Raw genomic sequence first — 21,612 nt, forward strand, 5'->3', positions numbered from 1 at the left:
TAATATATATATATATATATATATATATATTATATATATATATATATATATATATAAATTAACATATATATTCAATTTATCATATTAAAAAAAATTCAAATTAAGTATTATAGGTAATATGAATTAATATGTTTTTTAGAGAAATTTATAAACCATTGTTGCATTTGATAATCGTTTACCATAATCAGAATATATGAAATATATATCCATTGATGATATACATTGTGATAATTTTGAATAAATAATAAGATAATTTGAAGATCCTTGCTAAAAAGTACATCTTTAATTATTTTTTATTTTAATCTAATAATTTTTTAATTTATATAGTTTCTTCACTAATATATATAAAAAAGCTTAAAAGTTCCAAAAACTGTTATTTAAAATTAATAAAAATCACGAACATCATATTAATAAAAAAGAGATAAAAAAGTTTAATTCTAAAACGAATTATTAAAAACTAATAATTCTTTTTAATAATAATAATTTTTAAATAAATAAAAATAATCACTTTTTACAGAATAATTTTTTTTAAAGATAAAAATCAAGATGCAGATTTTATTAATAATGATTAAGATTCAATAAAATAAAATACAAAAGGAGATTAATTTTAAGATTCTTATAAATAATAAGTTATGTCAACATATAATACTAATAATGAATAAATAACTTCTAATAAAAATTAAAAAAATAAATTTTAAAAGCAATCTATATAATCTCATATAAACAATTAATAAATTGGTTTTTGATTTTTTTAAATATATTTTAATTTAAGTGTTTAATATTTTTTTTTAAATAAAAAATTGAATAAATAGACAATAAATAATAAAAAGGGTTTTCTGAATAAACAAAAGATAAAATAAAATAATTAAAAAAAAAGGCAGAAAGTGTAAAAGAAAAAATATTGTAAGGTGTTTATAATAATATATATATATATATATATATTAAATTTTAAATATTGTTTTTTAAATATATATATTATTTTTAATATATAAATATAAATAGCTAATTTTCTGTAGAGGCCTAAAAAAAACTAGAAAACAATAAAGTAAAAAAATATATATATTTAAATTATATTCATTTATTTTATTAGAAAAAGTGAACTTGCTAAGAATTTTATATTTAATGAAGATGATTTTTTAAAAATGACAAATACATAAGAAGAATAAATTGAAAATAGAAAGAACAATCAGAGCAAAAGCAAATAAGAAAAATAAACGTATTTCTTAAAATTAATAAAAAAATTTAATTTTTTATAAAATAAAAAAGAGGTTTCACAGAAAGATTTATTATTGCCAATTAATAAAATGCTTTAAAAAATTATCCTAAATCTTATTAAACATAACATTATGAATTGTTGCATAAATAACAAAATAGCATTTAATAATTTACCTATTAAAATTTAAATAAATATGATTTAGAAGATAATAAAAGTGATAATGAATTCAAAGAAAATTAGTTAAATTATCAAAAAAATTAGTAAAAAGGATCCAAGAGTTAAAGCGATTTTAAAAGACTTTATCTTAGAAAAAAAACTATTTAATAAGAATAAATTGTAGGAGAAGCAAATAATGAATATGATAAAATTATATAAAAACTTTAGTCTTATTAAAATAGTAAAAAAATAAAATAAAAATATTTACCAAATGAAGAACAATTATTTAAAATAAAGATTGTAATAAACTAGGGGTGTTAACTGAAAAATTAAATAAGTTTAGAGTTAATTCTCTATTATTTGCAAGATCTATAAAACTGTATTTATTTCTAATTACTTTTATTATATTATACATAATTTTTTTTTTTTTCAAGATTATAAAACTTAAAATTGAAGTATGGAGAATAGCTTTTTGAAGAGGAGGAAAGTTAAATATATTTATATTTTTTATAAAAAACATATTAAAAATTTGTTTTTTAAATTTAATAATAATAAAAAGGTAAAAATAATAATTATTTGGAAATTTTATAAAACATAATTACAAAGCCAAATATAACAAAAGAATTTAGATTACATAAAAGTGTAAAAGTTCATTAAGATAGAATAAAAGAAATGAGATTAAAAGAATTAGGAATTAATAACAATTCAGAAATGAATATATATTTATGAAATAAATTTGTTATATTATTAAAATTTTTTTTAAAAAAAATAATATTATAAAATATTATTAATATTTTATATAATTTAAATTTATTTATAATTTCTGTGTAATAATTTTTTATTTTTTTAATCAAAAAACTTTAAATTATTTTTAATTATTGATAAAATATAAATTTTCAAACTTTAAAGTATAAAAATTTGAAAGATTAAAAATATAAAAAAAATATATATATGAAAATAAAATAGATAAATAAAAAAAAAAATATATTTTTAAAAATAATATTTTTAATAAAATTGAAAATAAATTATCATATATAATAAATAAAAAAGGCTATATATTTAAAATAGTTAAGATATAAAATAAAAAAATAAATTAATGTGTCTATAAAAATAAATATATAATATAAAATAAATATTATGAAAATTTTAATAATATAAATAAATATAAAAATACATATAAATATATTTATAATATATATTATATTTAATTATATTTATATATATATCTATTTTTCTCACAATATATATATATATTTTTTTAATATTACAAATATTTTTTTATATTAAATATTTTTTTTTTTAATTTCATTTATTTATAATTATATAATTAATTTTATATTGTTATTTTTTTTTATTTGCAATAAAATAATTTTTAATTATCAAAAATTTATAAATATTTTTTTTTTTAATTTTTTTTATTATTAATTATTTATTTTATATCATATATTATTTTGTATTTTTATTATTTTTTTATTATCTTTTTATAAATTATAAATAAAATTAAATGATAGAATATTTATTTACTTTATTTTTGTTTGTATTAATTGCCTTTATATCGGCATTTTTAATTAAACCATCTTAACCTAAAGGTAAAGCTATTTTTATAAAAATAAATTAAAAATAAATAAATATAGGTGTATTATTTGGTTTAAAAAAAAATTAAAAGATTGAAGTTAATTTAGTTGAAAGACAATAATTATCTCATGATACATATAATTTTATTTTTTTATTGCCTGACCCTAATTAAACACTTGGAATATAAATTGGTTAACATTATATTATACAGTATTTTTTTTTAAAAAAAAAAAAACTTCAAAATTTTTTTAAATTTATTCATTTTTTTTTTAAAAAGTCATTAAATAAAAGGTGAAGAAGTAACAAGAAAATATACACCAACATCAGTTCCAACAATGAAAGTAATGATAAAAAAATAAAATAAAGATAGGATATATATAAAATAATATTTAAGGGAAAATTTGAATAAGTAATTAAAATTTATCGTCCTAACATTCATCCCAAATTCCCTGAAGGAGGATAACTTACACCTGTGTTAGAAAATCTTGAAGTAACAAAAAAATTAAACTTAAATATATCAAAAAAATCAATATATAAACAGTTACCAGCTTAAATCTAAATATCAGGTCCTTATGGGAAATTATTGTATAAAGGAAACGGAAATTTCTAAATCGATAGAATATAAGAAGGAGGTTTAATTGAAAAAAAGAAGTTTAAGAAAGTATGTATGGTAGCAGGAGGCACAGGAATAACTCCCATGTACTAAATTATATAGGAGGTTTGTAATAATTAAAAGATAATACTCAACTTTATTTGTTATTTGCGAATAAATCAGAAGATGATATATTAATAAAAGATTATTTAGAAAAATATGCTGAAACTAAAAAACTTAAATTATATTATACTTTAGATACGGTATGCATTATAATTAAAATATCTAAATATTGTATATCTGAATATATATATATATAATTTTTTAAAAAGCCTCCTTAAAATTGGACTCATTTTTCAGGTTTTATTACTCTTGAAATGCTTTCTTAAGCTTTCCCTGAAGTTTCAAATGATACTTTGTTTTGCACTTGTGGACCTTTGCCAATGACTAATTTAGTTAGAAAACTTGCTTTATAATTAGGATTTAAAGAATCTTAATTTTATAAATTTTGATTTTTCTAATAATAACTAATATTTATTTTTATTTTTTATCATAATTTAAATAAAAATTTTTAAAAAAACTTAAGTTTATAAATCAAATATAAATAATGTTATTTTTATTTAAAATTTTTATTTTTTTACAAAAATGAATTTTTTATATTTTTTCTTAAAAAAAATTAAAAAAAACTAATAAATTATAATCAATAAAAAATGATAGAAAAATAAGAAAATAAAGAATTTTAAATAAAAAAAGAAAAACCATTAAATCCAAAAATAAAATAATTAAAGACTGAGTGTTTATTAAAAATAACTGAATTATTAGATGATATAGAATGTCCTTATAGATGGAATTATTACGATGAAATATTAATGATTAACTAAAAAGATATGGAAAAAGAAGAAGATTAAGTTTCAAGATAAAGATGGAAATTTTACCTTATTTTTATATCTTTTTTTTTGTTAGGAATGATTGCATTATGGATATTTTTCGCTTTCTAAATATTAGTACTTATATATATAATATATACATGGGAAGATAATACTGATAAAGGAGTAGGATATGATGAGGCTATTATTGGAAGTAGGTTTAATAAATAAGTATTGTTTAGATTTAAAAGAGATATGAAAGGAAGAAGAAGAATTATGCTTGACCAGAGTCATATTTAGGTTGCTAATGATATATATAATTTATATCATGAAACAAAATAAATAATTAATTAATTAGAAGAAAAAATTGAATAAGAATGTATTTAAGAACCTATTGATAAAAAAAACGATTGAATAAGCAAAATTATATTTTTAAATTTTTAAAAATTTATATAGAAATAAAAAATTAAGATAATTTTTTGTAAAAGAAAATTGATAAAATACAAAACTAATTTTTTAAATATATATTAACAAAAAAGATTATATAAAAATGAATATATATAAATATAAAATATATAAATACATAAATAATTAGAGATACATTATTATATAGGATTAATATTTATAAATTAATAATTAAAATAAAAAATACTAAATATATATATTATATATATATATATATATTATATATATATTTATATTTATATTTATATTTATATTTATATTTTATAAAAAAAAATTTTAATTATGTTATTTTTAATTATTTAATATTTTATCATAATTTTTTTATTTTACAGATAAACATTCCTCCACTTTAACTAATAATAGGATCGAACCTTACAGTATTAGGAATAAATCCTTCTTTACACGGCATTATATCTAATTCCTACTTATTATAAGGAGTAATTATTTAAAATTATCCTTTTAAATAATCCTATAACCATATAATATTGTCTTCATTTTAATTTCTTGCTAAACTGCATGTACTATATACCATAATTCCTCCTTTTTTTAATCTATTAAATGCATTTATCATAAGTTTTCTTTATAAAGATATAATATTTTCTAGTTTTACTGGATCCAGTACTCTTTTTTAGAAATCATCATGTGTCCATTAATTTTTTTATAATATTTAAGATGTATACATATTCGAGTTATTTATTTATTATTATTTTAGTCTTCTCTTTTGTTCTTTTTTTGATATTATTTTAAAGTCTTTATTATATAAATTATCATCTTTATCTTTTTTTTATTAAGCAAATTTTTTTAAATGCTTAATTGATCCATCATGTGTACATTCTGCATCTACAAGGACTCTATCAAATTCACTTTCTTAATCAAAAAGTGTTCCGTCTGCCAAATATAATTTCGTGTTTTTTTATAAATTGTATTTCTTTATAATCTATTTACATATATTTAGTCGATTTTTGTTTATATCTACTCCTGTTACTTATCCATTCTCACCTATTAAATCCGCTATATAACATAATTTCATGCCTGGACAACAACATAAATCGAGTATTTTTTCTCCTTCTTTAGGGTCTAGGCATTTTATTACACAACCAGAACTTAAGTCCATACCATATATAAGACCTTGTTTGTATAAATCAGTATTCACTATTTTTATTTCATCTGGAAGTTTATAGAAATTCGGGAGATATTCGATTTCAGTTATTTACAACGTTTTTAATTATTTTTCGAGAATTTCTTTTTTTAATTTTAAATTATGTTTGATACGTATGTAACGGGAAAAGTTGGTTTAAATGGAAAAATAATCATAGTTAATTTAGTTTTGATTTAAAAATTGTTTGAACGATTCAGGCAGACTTTATAAGATTGTTTTTTGGGGACTTTTATTTTCTTGTTATTATTAATTATTACTGCTATTTTAGGAAGGATATAGGATTGAAGTCTTTTATTCCATTTTGATTATTTATATACTTTTTTATTTATTTAATATTAATATATTATATATAATAATATAGATTATTTATTAATATTTTTATAAAAAAAAAAAAAATATTAATTTTTTTCTTTTTTATATATATATAATTTATTAATATATTAGAAATAAATGTCTCAGAAAAAATAAATTTTTGTAATAAAAAATGATTTATTTTAAAATTAAAAAACAAATTTAAATCAAAACATTTAATTAAATCAATAAAAGCAAGTATTTTAAGAAAATTAATAATAAGAAAAATGTTTAGAACAAGAAAAAAAAACTTAATAATTGTTAAAAGAATATGAAGAAAATTGTGCAAAATATAATTCAGAAAACTATACATATTAATCAAATTAAATTATAAAAAAATTAGCAAATGATGAATAAGCAAAAAATATGGCATAAAAATTTCCTCTTTTTTAAATGTTAAGATAAATAGCAATAAAATTTCATTTTAATGAATTGGAAGTAGTTTTTTTTGCATACATTTTAAGATAAAATAATTGGAAGTAAAACTTATATATTAATATCATATATATATAAAAAATATATATATATATTATATATATATATATTTATATTTATATATATATTTATATTTAAGTATAAATGAGTAATAAATAGTTGATAAATATTTAATATTTTAAAGATTTTATGAATTTATATAATGGAGTAAATATAAAAGAATATCTTTATTTGGAAATTTTTTTGTTATTGAATGCTTATGCAGTAAAATATTATCTAAATGAAATAAATTAAATTGAAATTTTCGAAATTCATATAAAAAGTATTTTCCCATATTTTTCTTAGCTTTTTTTTTATTGGTCAAAAAAATACGCAACAAATTCTTTAAAAATAAATCCGAAATTATTAAATAAAATATATATAAATTTATCAAAATCCAAAAATAATAAAAATAGTTTAGTTATCGAAGATTATAATTCACTTGTTGATTCAATATTATAAACATCAAATAATTATCAATAATAAATTGATTTATAATAATAGTCAATAATATAATAATAATAATTAATTTAATAACAATAATAATAATTAAAAAATAATCATATACAAATATAGAATAGTAACAATAATATTAATATGAATAATAACAATAATATAAATAATAATATTAATAATAATAATAATAATAATAATAATAATAATAATAATAATAATAATAATAATAATAACAATGGTAATAATAATGGCAATAACAATGGCAATAACAATAATAATAACAATAATAATAACAATAACAATAACAATAACAATAACAATAACAATAACAATAACAATAACAATAACAATAACAATAACAATAACAATAACAATAACAATAACAATAACAATAACAATAACAATAACAATAACAATAACAATAACAATAACAATAACAATAACAATAACAATAACAATAACAATAACAATAATAGTTTATTTTTTTTTAAGAATTAATTAACTGAAAATAAAGTTGATAATTAATATGATTAAGAACTAAATATTTTACCTAATTTAAAGCCTATAAACTCATATATTTCGGTTGGTAATGAAGTTTTATAATCTGGATTTTTCCATAATAATATTGATCATAATAATTTCTAAGGAAGCTAACATTATTTAGATAATGTGAATTAAATAATGATGTAAGGAAATAAAAATGTTATTTTACCTAAACCTAATAAATTAATACTAGATAGTAAATAAGATGAAACTTGTTATAATTAAGAATATCTTAAAAATATGCTAAATTTTTAATATTAAAAATAAAATAATAACTTAATAAATAACTGCTTAAATAATACAAATTTAAATAATAATATTAACAACATTAATAATAATAACAATAGCAATAATAATAATATTGGAACAATTGGAACAAATAATTTTATAAATAAATTAGATATTTGAATTTAATAATTATATATATATATATATATAATAACTATTTATTCTTAATAATATTAATTAGTATTTAACATTTAGTGCATTATATTCTATATTTGTTTTTATAATAAATTTTAATTTTTTATTGTTTATTTTTTTTTTAAATCTTTAAATAATTTTATTTTTATGTCAAAATCTTTTATTTGTTAATAAATATATTTTTCAATATAATTTTTTTAATTAATATTGAATTTAATATTTAATAGATTTTTAAATATTAAAAATAAAGGAATATTATTTATAAATTTTAAGTAATTTTTTAAATTGTTTAACGCATTGTAAACATAAAATATAATGTATTTTTCTAAGTTAATATTTTTAATATTTATTTTAAAAATAAAATAAATTTAATTAATAAGAAAATCTATTAAATATATTAATTTTTTATATATAAATAAAAAAAATATTTATATTGAAAACACATATCTTATAAAGTTTATAAAATAAAATATTATTTAATATAAAACCCTTATATTATTTAATAAATTAATAATGTATATATTTAGTATATAAAATTTATATCTTACAAATAATTTCATTTAAAGATATCTATTTTTGAATTTCGTATAATTAAAATTTTGGCTTTTGAATATTTTAATAAAATATATTAAATAATCATTTCATCTAATTAACAAAATTATTTTGAATATCGTTATTACTAAATTTTTAGCAATTTTTATTATCTCATTTGAGTACTATTAATTTTTTTTTTTATTGTATAAAAAATCTTTGATTGTTTTTATAAGATTAATAATAGATAGACTAATCTATTATTATATTAAAAGAATATTTTATTCTATTTATTGAAAGAAATATATGTATAAAAATAAAAATAGATTTATTAGAATTTTTTTTAACAAAAACATATACTATGTTAATTTTTTTTTTAAAATAAATAGTCCATAAAATCTAAAGATTTTGATTTTTTTTTTATTATTTAAAAATTTAGGTGTATATCCATAATATAAAAAAAAAAAAATAGAAATATAAAATAAAATTATATATTAAAATTTTTTAAGTTCAAATATATCTATATAAATAACTCAAAGAAAAAATAAATAAAGTTACAATATAAATAAAAAAAAAAATATATCCTTATTAAAAAAAAGAAACATTGAAACAAAAAAATCACAACTTAATATATTTATTAAATAATTATAATTCTTTATCTTATTCTATAGGAATAACTTTAAACTAAGGATAACTAACAGTAGGACCATAGTATCCTGCCCAAAATTTTACGTCTTTTCCACTAATAATAAATTCTGCTTTTTCAATATTAATAGATTAATCTTTTTAGACATAATATACACTAAAGAACTTTGGTTATTTATTTAATGAATCTTATAAGTTAGTTTTTTTTGCCACCTATACATTTTCATTATCATAAATTTTGAGAGTTAATTTAGCCTCACCTCCAAATCCACTATCCTAAAGGTTACATCCGGCAACAATAGCCATTTTCCCTTCTTTAATTTTAGAAATTTATTCTTAGTTAAAATTTTATCGAAGGTCAATTTTCCAGCAAAAGGCTCCTTGTCCATAACTAAAAGTAAAATGGATGTTTTCATCTTCTTGATTTCCGATTTGTATTCCATTTCCTCCATCTTTTAAAACTTCGAATTTATTCTAAAGTTCTCCTTTAAGCACATTTTCACATAAATTATTATAATATTCAAATACTTAAAAATGGTCTTTTCCTAATCCTGTGTTTTTAATTAATAAATTTAAGTATTTCAAATTATTCTTATTATTTTAAAATACACTTCTCATCCCTAATTATCCAATAACAAATTCATCAAATCTAAATTATGACAAATATTTATTTGTGCGGAAAAGTCGGCAAATATCAGATATGTCTAAATAATCAATTATTAATCTAAAGACAATTTTTTTTAGATTAAATGATTACTTTGTAGTGTCTACTTCTGTTTCTTTTTCATTTATTAATTATAAATCAAAGCCTATAGATGATAATCCTTCATCACATTTTCTATAGTTTCCTTTAAAGTTAGTAAAATGATATCCTTAAGGTGATTTTTTAGATTTTAACTCTTATACATTTTCTCCGCAAATATAATTTTTATTATTACTTGTTTTAAATCCTATTGTGTAAATTAAATATTCTTTATCAGCATAATAAAGAATTTCGTTAATATATTCACCATTATCTAATTCGATTTTTAAATGTTATATTCTTTCTTCAGAACATAAGCCCATTTCAAATCCTTCAATTATTTAAAGATTATTAGATGTGTTTGTTTAATATGTAAATTTTATTCCACAGAATATTTTATCTTTTTTATATAGATCAATACTTTTTACTTTTGTATATCTATGATTGTATAATTTGAATATATCGTCGTATTGATTATCTGATGAAAAGTTGTTTTATATTTAGATATCTTTAGTCCATGATTTTTATGAGTTATTCATTATTTGATTCTGGTATGTTTAAAATAATTATTTTAATGAAGAAGATACATCCATAAGATATATGTTTTTTGTCTTTATGATAAAAAAAATAATAATAAATAAATAAAATAATTTTAAATTTAAAGATTAAATTTTTATATATAATTAATTATTATATAGAAAATTTAGAATAATATTTATTTAGAATTTATCATCATTTTTATATTAATAAAATAATTATCAGCAGATTTCAGAAAATATATTTAATAAATAAAATAAAAATTTTGGTAATATATTAAATTTATTTTATTAAATAAATTATTTATTAAAATAAATATTAATAAGTAATATATGTTTTTCTTAAATAATTTGATTTTTATTCTTTATATATTAATTGAATTAATTGAATACTTTTAAAAAATAGTTAAAAAACATTTTCTTATATATAAAATGAAATTTACATTTAAGATATTCAATAATAAATTTTTGAATATATTACAAATTATATAGAAATTTCGTTATATATATAAATATATATATAATATATATATATATATATATAATATTTAAAAAATTTAATTTATTTTTAATCAATATATATGACATTAAGTATAAAATAAATAACACCAGGATTTTTTTTTTTTTCTTATTTATGAATCTTTAAAATAAATAATAAATTTTTATTTTTTAATATTAATTAATTAATTTTTTTAAATATAATTAATATACAACATAGAACATATATTATATATCTTATAATTATTCTAAAAATAAATTTATTCATATACTAAACAATAATTAGTATTTCAATATGAAGTATTAAATTAAGTTCTTATTTATGTACTTAAGCGGAAAAATTATCTCCATCAATTAATAATAATTTTTCCTTTTTTTAATTTATAAAAATCAAATCTCTTTATTAAATTATTAATTAACATAAAATTATCAGCTACATATAGTCAGAATAAAATCAAAGATTATTTATTCGATTATTTAATAACATGTAAGAATTAAAAATAATTTGTTTATATAAATTAAATTATTGAGAAAATTCCTCTTATAAATAATTTTGATATAAAATATTATAATTAATAATAAATCTTAATTTAAAAGAAAAAAAATATATATATAATAAATTATATAATTAATAATAATAATTTGCAATAAATTATTAGTTTAATATCATTTTTATTTATATCTATAATTATTTTAAACATAAATTTCAAATAATAATAAAAAATATTTTCAGTTTTAAAGATTAAAGGATAAATATATATATTAAAAAAATAAAATATTTTTGCAGATTAGATATAAATAATTTTTTTTTTAATAAAACAAAATTATTTAATTTTTTAGAAAATAATTATTTTAAAATAAAATAATTATAATAAAATATTTAAATAATAATTTTTTTGATTAAGGTTTTTATAAAATTATTATATAAATAATATCTGGCCTAAGTCTGTAGATAATTAAGAAAGATAATTTTTATAAAAATGTTTATAACTTCATACTATAATAAAAAAATACTGTTTTTCAAAAAATATATTAAAATAAATATTTATTTTATTAAAAATTATTTTTATTTAATACATATATATATATATATATATATATATATATTCATAAATCTTATTAGTTTAATGACTTTAAAAACTGTTTATATGTCTATAAAATAAAATCTTAAAAAAACTTATTTTCTTATTTAAAAAGATATGGAATAAATGCTATTTATTAAATCATATTCATCTTCGTTGTGACATTTTTAGACATATTTTTTTTTTTCTAAACAGAAAAGATCTGCTCAATCGGGTTAAAAATGTGAGTGTAAGGAGAAGGACCTTATATAAAGATTAATTTTTATTTTAAATAATTTAATATGTTAGCTGTGTGAATTTTTGTATTGTCAGCATAGAAACAATACTCATTAAATATTTTACTTTATTTCCTTCAAAATCTTTAATTAGTCTTACAATAAAAGCTCCATAATCTTTTGAAAGAGCATCTAAAATTCAATCAATGAGTTTTCTGTCATTGCTGCAAGAACTGAAAAGTTTTAAGACGCTTCATTGCCATTCACTCTAATTCTTTAATTTATCTCAGAATATCCATAAATAGGGTCAAATCCTGATATAAAAGATGTTTTATCAAGATTATAAAGGTTTTACTAATCATTTTATATCCAACTATATCATTCAGTTTTGAAATTCTATTATCTTTGGTTTAACCAGTGTTCATGTTTACTTAATACATATTTGTCTTTTTTTAATTTTATCATTTTGCTAATCCATTTAAAGTCTAAATGAAAATTCATTTAATTTAAAATAGTTATTGGCTCTTCTTTAATAATTTTTTAAAGAAAAATTAAATGAAAAGGTTATAAATACTTCTTTATGCTTAAAGATCTATTAATTTTTAACTCGTTTTTATTCCATGAATTCTGCCAGTAATAATTCCACTTATAATAGTTATATCTTTAATAATGCTTATGACAATAAACTTAATACCTCTTATTTTATTAATAAAAATTATTTTGTTTTTTGATTTAATGTTAGTTTCAAGTATTACAAGAATAATCAAAAAAACTAAATCCGTTTCTGATTTTTAAGTTTAAAAGTTTCTTGGATAGGTTAATTAAATTTAACAATTTTTACTTTAGAAACTTTATTTATAAGGATAAAAGAAATTTGTAGTTTAAGTTTAATAAAAAAAAAATTAAACAAATACTTCTTAATAATTTTATTTTTGTTGTTTTTCTTTTTAATAGATATTTTCATTTTATTCATTTTCCATTTTTCTTTTTCTTCTTGTATCATATTTATTTTATTTTTAAATTGTTAACTATATTATAAATTATAGATATCTATTTTTAAATGAATTCTTATTTTTTTTGTATTGAAATTGCTTGTTATTTTAAAAAAATAAAAGTTTATTTTATATTAGAAGATAAATAGATGAAAATTTTTTTATCTATTACTTTAATTTAAATTTCATAAAATGTTTATTTTATTTTTATTACTCCTTTTTTTTTTTTTTTGTGCTTTATGCTTTATTTTCAAGAATTTGTTTAATTTGCAAAATAAATATTTTAAAAAAATTTATAAAAAATACTGTAATCCGCTTCAAAATAAATATCTGCACCTCAATAATATGCAGTTAACAGTTTAGGGGGAGGGGGAAGGGCATCATAAAAAGTTAAAGATTGTTATTTGTTTATTATATATTTTTATAAAAACAATAAAAAATTTAATAGAATAAGAAACTATAAATTACTTTTTACTTCCAATAAGAATTTATATGACTATTTATCATAAAATATTAGGCTTTCAATACATAAATTTTCCTCAAAAACAGTCAATGAAATGTTTCTTGAATAAACTTTAAAAGTTTTTCTAATGGAAAATTGGCATAATTAAACTCCAAAGCTGAAGTAGTAATAAATTATGTTTGAAATTTATCAAATAAATAAAAAAAGTTTTATCAGAAAAGTATATGGATATAATTTGAATCACGATTCTTTAAAATTGCAAAAAAAAATATTTTTATTAAAATCTTTATACTTTTTAGATTAAATAAACTATATATTTTTAACATAAGAAGTAAAAATAAACAAAATTTGATTAAAAATCTTAAAAAAAGAATAATAAAAATAAAAAAATTATATTTTTAATATTTTTTTTAAAGAAGAAAATTATCAATATAATATATCACAAAAAGAAAAATCAGGTATAAAAGAAGAATTAAAAAAATCATATTTAATATAAAGAATAACAAATAAATAATGAAAAAGATGAAAAAAAAAAAAATTCATTATAAAATTAAATATCGAACTAAGAGAAAAAAGCTTAACAGAAAATATAAAGAAATATATAAAATAATAAAAAAAAAAAGAATAATTATAATAAAAAATAAAAAAAAATATAATAGAAATACATAAAATTAAAATATATATATAATGATATGAAATATATATATATATATATATATATATATATATATATATATTATTTTTATATTTAATCTATTTTATATATTTTTTAATTATTAATGAAATTTTTTATATTCATAAAATATTATTTAAATTCATAATTTAAATTTTTTTCACTAGTTAAGTTAACATATTAAAGCTGTCCCTCTTAAAATCCAGAAATCCGGATATTAATCTAATGAAGGTAAATCAACAGTTAAAACAAAATTAGTAGATTATCCTGTTGTAGAAAGTACACCAGCTCTAAGAGAAGTTTTATAAATAGGACATCTATATTTTTATTAATTAATGATATATTTTTTTTATTACATATAATTATCTGGTTTTTCTTTATATTTATCAGTTGGAGAAAAATGAATTATTGGCATAATACATGTTTTTTCACCTGATTTAACATCAATTAAAGTTCTTTTTTATCTATCCCATGAAGCACCTTCTAAAAATAATCCATAAATATAAACACCATCCTTTATTAATAAAAGAATAAATATAAATATATTTTTTTATATAATTTTTTATTTATAAGAACTTATAATATATATATACATTTATATTTATATTTAAAAAATAAAACTACAGTAGGTTTAATTGTACAAACTTCTTTTTCTATATCAAGTATTCTGAAATTAAAAGAAAGCCTATCAATAGCAATTTGATGTTATCTTGAATGGGTTTAAAGAACTCCAGTAATAAATCCTTAAGGGAAAAACAGCCCAGAAATCCAATAACAAACCGTATATCCATCCACTAGCCATTTTTAAATAAAAGAAACTCTTTCTTTTAGATCTATTATCCAGGAGGCTAAAGGCTTTAAAGAAGGATAAGCTACTTTTTACCAAATGTTAGGTACTTAATTATTTAATAATGAATAATAAGTTTAATCAAGTTCAAAAGACATTACAATTTCACCTTCTATAGCTTTACCTAGATCTATTAATGTTCTTTTAATTTAACTTAATAAAGTATTAAATTTAGTCATTTCTTATAATAAAACAGTTGATAAGGAAGGAATTAAACCCTTTTGATCTGTTTCGAATATATCTTTATTACCTTCGGATCTTTAAAGTATATTAGGTAGGCCTTCTGTTATACTTTTGACTAATGTTTAGACAATTTAATCTGGAGTCTGCCCGCTTGAAGATCCGCTAGATATTCTGGGTTATATCGATAGTATTGTGTCAATTATTTTTGTTGATTCTTAGTCTTAAAAGGTTATATTTGCGTTTTCGTTCATTCCGAAAACTGCAGGGTCTTCGTTTAGAGGGAGGGATTCTATATATTATATATAATCTGCTATTTAACCTATTTTGGGGATTTAGTAGATTTTAGATTGGGAGAACTAATAAGTGTCTTCTAAAGCTTCTTTTATATAGAATTTTTTAAGAATTGTTTTTAAACATCTCCTGTCCCAATCGTCTGTTACTCGGCCGCCGTAGTTTATTTCACCAATTACAAAAAGAAGGGCGTCCCATGGAATTTATTCTTACTCGTTTAGAAGCATTTTCATCATTGTAGTGGATGTTTCAAGGTCAGAGTCGTTGAATTCATATCTTATGTTCCAGCCTAATGGACCGAATTTTCTTCTTTCTTATACTATGGCATGGAAGAAGATTAAACCCCACGTAAGCTTGTGGAAAATTTAAGTTTTAGTGCATTATTGGAGAAAAGCATCGCTTATGGAATTCCAACTGCGCTTTAAATTGGCTTTTAGGCCACGGGGAGGCTCAGTGGTTATTTTAATACCGTTTTAGAGGACTGAAACAGGGAAATAACTGGCAGGCATTGAAGTAAGAAAAATTCTGAAGTTTGAATTTGTGGGATTCTCGTCTTGTTCAGAAGAAATTTTGTCTATAATAGACTCAAGATCAGGCATCCAAGTTCTGGCAAGGTGACAATTTTACAAGCAAATCCAGTTTCCTTATTGTTTTGCTTATTCTATCAATACAGCAGCTTTTTAACCTTAACCCTATCCTAAGGATATTATTTTGAGATTTTAAGTCATTTCTTTTTCTTGGGCGAAATTTAAAATTAAAGAACTGGGGTCAGCACCTTATGATAGGACGAAAATTATCGGCGTTTAAAAATCGGAGTCTTGGTGAATGGTTTCCATTTAAACGGGAGGGTGTTCTACGAAAAAAGAGCCGAGGTAATTTATTATATAGTCATTTATAGCAAACATTATTTTTTCAGGGCGAAAAATTTTCAGGAGAAGCATTTTTTCAAAACGATCGAGTTTTGAGTTATAATCTTCAGGAAATTTCATGTAGTTTTCTTATAAAAAATAGTCTTTCCAATTTTGCAGTTTTTATGTGATGTTTTTGGTTAAGTCTTTGAATTTTTCCGGGCTTTGGGTTTCCAAGTAATAGGCGAGGTCCCATTGGGGTTGGGAAATGAAGATTTTATCAGGGTTAGTGGGCTGTTGCTGTTTGTTGAAAACACCGGCCCCTCTGAGGAAAATACTCCAGAGGTTTTCGCAGAGAATTTTTGAGTTTTTATTTATTGAAATGGATATTAGGAATGAAAAAATAAGCTTGTCTTTCTCAAAAAGTCCTCTGGTGACGTTTGTGTAGAGATTTTTAGTGATATTGTCGATTAGGCTTTAAAGGCGATCTATATTGGGGTTTTGGGGGGTGGGTTTAGATGGCTTGATTGAAGAGTTTTGTGATGTATTAGAGGGAATATTGGTACATTGGGTCGATTAAGGAAAGGTCTTTTATTACGAAGAATAATATTGAACCTCGAATCGAGACTGGGCGGTAGAGATTTCGGGTATTTTCAATGTCTTTTTCAATTTCGGTGCTGATTTTTATTTACTGGGAAATTTCGAGGGCCGTTATTTTGGCGTTTTCAAGGGTTTAGATTAAGTTTTCGTCGTCGAGAATTTTCTCTGCTTTAGCCTCGGCTAAGAGACGAAGGATCTCTTTTTCAGATTCGATTATTTCTTTCTGTAAGAGGATAGGTTTTGAACGTTTTCGTCTCTTTTTTTCTCCACTTCAGGATTCTCGTTTTCACGACGTCAGCTAGAAATTGGTCCTCGAGGCCTTCGAAGGTCGCCGTGAAGTTTATAACAGTAACTTTAATGAATATTTCAGGTAAATAGGCTGGATTAGGCTTCTTTGTAGTCATGTAGAGTCTAAAATCTTTATGATAATCACATTCTTTGTCTCCTAGTTTTAAAAGTAATCGGCCATCGATTTCGAAATATGCTTTTGTTAATATAGTATCTAGGACAGGGTCCAATTTAGCGTCAACATCTTCGATTATTACAGGATATCCGTTTGCGACTTAGGCTTGGATTATGGAGATAAATTTTGGGTTAGAGAATTTTAGGATGGATAATTTGTTTTATTTTTCCATATTTTTTATCCATTTAGAAGCTTATAGTTGTGGGTCAATTAATAAAGGCCATCTATATGCATTCATTATAAAAATTGAGTTTTCCTAAGAAACTTAATCACTAGGAAGACCTTACATTTACCATTCTCTTAATTACATAGGGTCTGCCATTACTTTAGATATAGTGTAATTTTCTTACATTATGGGAATATTGTATTCTTTTATTTATTCAATCCATTTGTTCTCGAGTTCGGTTCTAAAAATACCTGTGAAGGGGCCGTTATAGGAAATTTAGGCAGAAGATATAAAGGCGTTTCCGAAAGTATTTTCGATGTCTATGTTTAATTTTTAGACTGTTTCTTTCCATCTTATGGCTTCATCAGCTGTGAGGACGATTAGCTTTTGAGCTCTTTAAAGTCTTTTTTCTGTCAGTTCCATATTGTATTCTAGGGTCTGCTTTTCTTGGACTACTAATTCGGTTTCGTCGCGGAGTTTCTGAACTTTTGCCTTTACTTAGTTTAATGCCGATGTTTTTTCCTGCAAATTCTTTTCGACGATTTCAAGTTCGGCGTTAAGTTTGGCAACTTATTCCCTTTTAGGCTTTACTATTAAGTTTACGTCTGCGTAAATCTTCATAGATTTACAAAAAAGGGCAAGATCATAGGCATAGGATAGATTTTTTTTTATATCTTCAAGATTAAATTCGGGTTTAGAGAGTACTTTATTTAATTTTTTTAGCTTTTCAGCTGAAATATTGTCTTTGTCATATTCTACGAGAGTTTTAACAAATTTACTTACATCTTAGAGGAGAGATCGAGCAGTTGACCATTCGACTTTTTTCTCCCCTAAAAGTACACAGATCGCTTCAAAAGTTATAATGGCTTAAGATGGGGGTTAGGCAAGTGTTTTTAATATACTTAGTTGGGATTTATCAATGTTAGATACTGCTTCTTGGGATTTAATTAACTCAGGCATTACTTTATCAAGTTCTATTTAGGCTTCGTCAGCTATAAGTTGAATTTTATCTTTTTATTTTTAAACTTTTGAGGCTTCTTCGTATACTATTAGTTACTTTTCGGCAGCTTCTTCAGAATCTTTTTCGACTTGTTTGAGCTTTTCGGTTACTATAATGCTTTTTTCGGCTAATAAAGGCTTTAGATCGGTTAAATCGATTTAAAGTTGTGCAACTTGTTTATTAGCTTGTTCGAGTTTGGTCAAACCGGAAGAAAGTCTTTGTTGGTTTTAAATTAATTCGAATCTTTTTTTATTTAGAGTATCTTAATAAAGTTTAATTAAATCTAAATATGACTTAGGAGTATTATATACTCTTCTTTTTAATTATTATTCAAATAAATCGGCAATTTAAGTAGAAGATGTGTGAACCATTTAGCACATTAAAGATAACTTTGAAATCATATCTTGTTTAGAAATGGTAGAAGATAATGGGAAATTACTATTGTTTTTAAAAATAGTCTCTGCTACACTTATTAATGCTTCTTTAGGCCAAGTAGAAAACCAATCTAAAGTACAACAATCAATTAATGAAGGAAATTTACGATGACGAACTCTTAAAGAATCACCTATAGGACTCATACATAAAACAATATGAAGATAATGTCTTACTCTTTCAACGAAAGTCTATTAAAATATAAAAAAAAATATATGTAAAATTTATATAATATATATATATATATAATATATATATATATATATATATATTTAATTTATATATATTTATTGTTTAACTTTATATATAGTGTCTGGATCTTCTTATCTTTTTAGTTTATTATTTATTTGTCTAGTTTCATTAATAATTATATCCTTTTCATCTGATTACCATAGATTAGGTACCTCTCCTGAATTAAGTATATTATTTATATCTTCAAGAAAAGTTTCATACAGAATTTAATTATCAGTGAATATAAAGCAGACATTTTTGCCTTCTATAGATGAAATTTTCATTATATCTTTAATGAAATCTCTGAATTTTTCGCCGTCAAAATCTTTTACAATTTCAATTTGTACTGTTTTATTTTCTAAAATATAACTACTTAATTTTGTCAGGGATTATTTTCCACTTCCACCTACTCCAATAAGCATCGCGTTTCCTCTTGGAGACCTTAAAACTCTCATAATTCTAAGAATATGTTAAATACAGGTATTAAAGAATACCAGGTTCATTTTGTTAGTGTTTGAAGAGTTATAATCGTCAAGTTTATCTTCTAAAGTTTTGATTACTTTTGGCATTTTTTCAGTTACATCTTCGTATTCTTTCAAATTAGTTTCTAAACACAAAATATCACTGAAAAGAATTTATTAAATATCGCTTTTATTTAATTTAGAATGGAAATAATTTCCTAATAACTTCATTATATATTCATAAAACCAATTTCTGTCCTCCTCATTTATTAACCTGTCGAAAAAAACTCGTTAAGTTTCATGAATCCAGAGTTTTACGAACATATTATTATCTCTAATAGTTGATTAATGAGACATCATTATTCCTTAGAACACCTTCGAAACATCCCTTAAATTAAATGTATAATGGAATTTTGATGGTTTAGCTTTTAATTCCAGGCTTATGCTTTAGTATATTTCTATTGTGCTGTTCACTGTGGCCTCTGACATTCTTTTTACACTTTCTGGGAAATTTAAGGCTTTTAAAAAACCAGAAAGGAGACTATCGAAGATCTTAAAGAGGATTTCTCGAGATGGTTAAGGCGCATTAAGGATATTAAAATGCCTTGTAAATCTCATTGTGAGTGAGTTTCGACCACCTCCAGGTGGTGCGCTGCATATACAGAGCATTGTGTCTTAGATATCTTTCCAGAATCTCTCTTTTCGGTCATATAGGCCATTTTTGTCGACTAGAAGTCTGAGTAATTCTATTGGGGGTTATGCGCCGTATTCTTCAACAGCAGGCATGTTTATATCGTCGATGAAAATACAGGTTTTTCGATTAGGTTTAGCACCTAATAAAGTTTTTTTTATTTTTTCAAGCTTTCCTTCTATTGATAATTAGGTAATATAAGAAGAAGTTTAAGCGGAAAAAATAAGCTGAAAATTATCTACATTTTTAGTCGATTGAATTTGCTAAAGTAAAGTTTAAACAATTACGCTTTTTCCAGTACCACTTGAACCAGTTAAATAGACGTTTTTTTTAAATGAAAGTAATTCAGAAATCAAAAAACTGAAACGGACAGTGTCTTCAGTAGGAACTAACATATTAAAATAAGAAAGGTCTTTTTCATATATAAATTCGTTTGTTATATCAGACCAGGGCTTAAATTAATTGTCTTTTAAATAAAAGGAATATATATTACCGAAAGATGGAAAAATTATATTAGGGAATTTCTCTCTTACATAAATATCGAGTTTATCATAGTAATTCTCGTTTACAGAACAACATATTGACCATACGAATGAAAAGGCAAAAGAATAGTCTATGATTTTTTTTTTTAATCATTATTATTTATTAGGTTGCTCTTTTAATTATTATTCACTGCGTTTTAGGTTACATTAGATCCGAATTCATGCTCTTAAAATATAAAACATTCAAATAAATTACATAATGAA

The 21,612-nt window shown here is 20.3% G+C and overlaps 5 protein-coding genes across 5 annotated transcripts, besides 32 other annotated features; 2 read left to right on the forward strand and 3 right to left on the reverse strand. All coding sequences in view use genetic code 6, as the record gives it.

The window, feature by feature from the left end:
* The first annotated feature begins 2 nt into the window (after positions 1–2).
* Positions 3–56: a microsatellite.
* An 876-nt stretch (positions 57–932) lies between these two features.
* Positions 933–991: a microsatellite.
* Positions 950–996: a microsatellite.
* A 1,353-nt stretch (positions 997–2,349) lies between these two features.
* Positions 2,350–2,387: a microsatellite.
* Positions 2,351–2,381: a microsatellite.
* A 166-nt stretch (positions 2,388–2,553) lies between the features above and the next one.
* Positions 2,554–2,597: a microsatellite.
* A 23-nt stretch (positions 2,598–2,620) lies between these two features.
* Positions 2,621–2,671: a microsatellite.
* Positions 2,623–2,669: a microsatellite.
* A 95-nt stretch (positions 2,672–2,766) lies between the features above and the next one.
* Positions 2,767–2,848: a microsatellite.
* A 28-nt stretch (positions 2,849–2,876) lies between these two features.
* On the forward strand, positions 2,877–4,046 carry IMG5_119630 (hypothetical protein; the record flags this gene model as incomplete). The annotated part of the gene is made up of 4 exons (XM_004034433.1): positions 2,877–3,157; positions 3,225–3,288; positions 3,342–3,802; positions 3,872–4,046. 4 exons carry the CDS (start codon positions 2,877–2,879, stop codon positions 3,984–3,986), a joined length of 921 nt encoding a protein of 306 aa, XP_004034481.1. The 3' UTR covers positions 3,987–4,046.
* A 900-nt stretch (positions 4,047–4,946) lies between these two features.
* Positions 4,947–4,987: a microsatellite.
* Positions 4,962–4,995: a microsatellite.
* Positions 4,996–5,060: 65 nt separating this feature from the next.
* Positions 5,061–5,130: a microsatellite.
* Positions 5,064–5,132: a microsatellite.
* Positions 5,133–6,479: 1,347 nt separating this feature from the next.
* Positions 6,480–8,261, forward strand: IMG5_119640 (hypothetical protein; the record flags this gene model as incomplete). Its single annotated transcript, XM_004034434.1, has 2 exons — positions 6,480–6,859; positions 6,965–8,261. 2 exons carry the CDS (start codon positions 6,480–6,482, stop codon positions 8,259–8,261), a joined length of 1,677 nt encoding a protein of 558 aa, XP_004034482.1.
* Positions 6,868–6,949: a microsatellite.
* Positions 6,901–6,958: a microsatellite.
* Positions 7,333–7,400: a microsatellite.
* Positions 7,348–7,542: a microsatellite.
* Positions 7,349–7,785: a microsatellite.
* Positions 7,440–7,785: a microsatellite.
* Positions 7,485–7,783: a microsatellite.
* Positions 8,163–8,214: a microsatellite.
* A 1,041-nt stretch (positions 8,262–9,302) lies between the features above and the next one.
* IMG5_119650 (hypothetical protein) lies at positions 9,303–10,517 on the reverse strand (the record flags this gene model as incomplete). Its single annotated transcript, XM_004034435.1, has 2 exons — positions 9,303–10,101; positions 10,210–10,517. The coding sequence occupies 2 exons, from the start codon at positions 10,515–10,517 to the stop codon at positions 9,426–9,428; spliced, it is 984 nt and encodes a 327-aa protein (XP_004034483.1). The 3' UTR covers positions 9,303–9,425.
* A 714-nt stretch (positions 10,518–11,231) lies between these two features.
* Positions 11,232–11,278: a microsatellite.
* Positions 11,233–11,278: a microsatellite.
* Positions 11,279–12,068: 790 nt separating this feature from the next.
* Positions 12,069–12,107: a microsatellite.
* A 198-nt stretch (positions 12,108–12,305) lies between these two features.
* Positions 12,306–12,335: a microsatellite.
* A 2,229-nt stretch (positions 12,336–14,564) lies between these two features.
* Positions 14,565–14,657: a microsatellite.
* Positions 14,587–14,661: a microsatellite.
* Positions 14,657–14,717: a microsatellite.
* Positions 14,718–14,813: 96 nt separating this feature from the next.
* On the reverse strand, positions 14,814–16,963 carry IMG5_119660 (hypothetical protein; the record flags this gene model as incomplete). Its single annotated transcript, XM_004034436.1, has 3 exons — positions 14,814–14,970; positions 15,010–15,167; positions 15,278–16,963. 3 exons carry the CDS (start codon positions 16,961–16,963, stop codon positions 14,814–14,816), a joined length of 2,001 nt encoding a protein of 666 aa, XP_004034484.1.
* A 662-nt stretch (positions 16,964–17,625) lies between these two features.
* On the reverse strand, positions 17,626–21,261 carry IMG5_119670 (hypothetical protein; the record flags this gene model as incomplete). Its single annotated transcript, XM_004034437.1, has 3 exons — positions 17,626–19,674; positions 19,783–20,338; positions 20,450–21,261. 3 exons carry the CDS (start codon positions 21,259–21,261, stop codon positions 17,626–17,628), a joined length of 3,417 nt encoding a protein of 1,138 aa, XP_004034485.1.
* Positions 19,692–19,752: a microsatellite.
* Positions 19,709–19,770: a microsatellite.
* Positions 19,715–19,792: a microsatellite.
* Positions 19,720–19,773: a microsatellite.
* Positions 21,262–21,612: the final 351 nt, after the last annotated feature.

This window comes from Ichthyophthirius multifiliis, assembly GCF_000220395.1.
Source record: "Ichthyophthirius multifiliis unplaced genomic scaffold scaff_1120509250960, whole genome shotgun sequence".
Classification (NCBI taxonomy): domain Eukaryota; phylum Ciliophora; class Oligohymenophorea; order Hymenostomatida; genus Ichthyophthirius; species Ichthyophthirius multifiliis.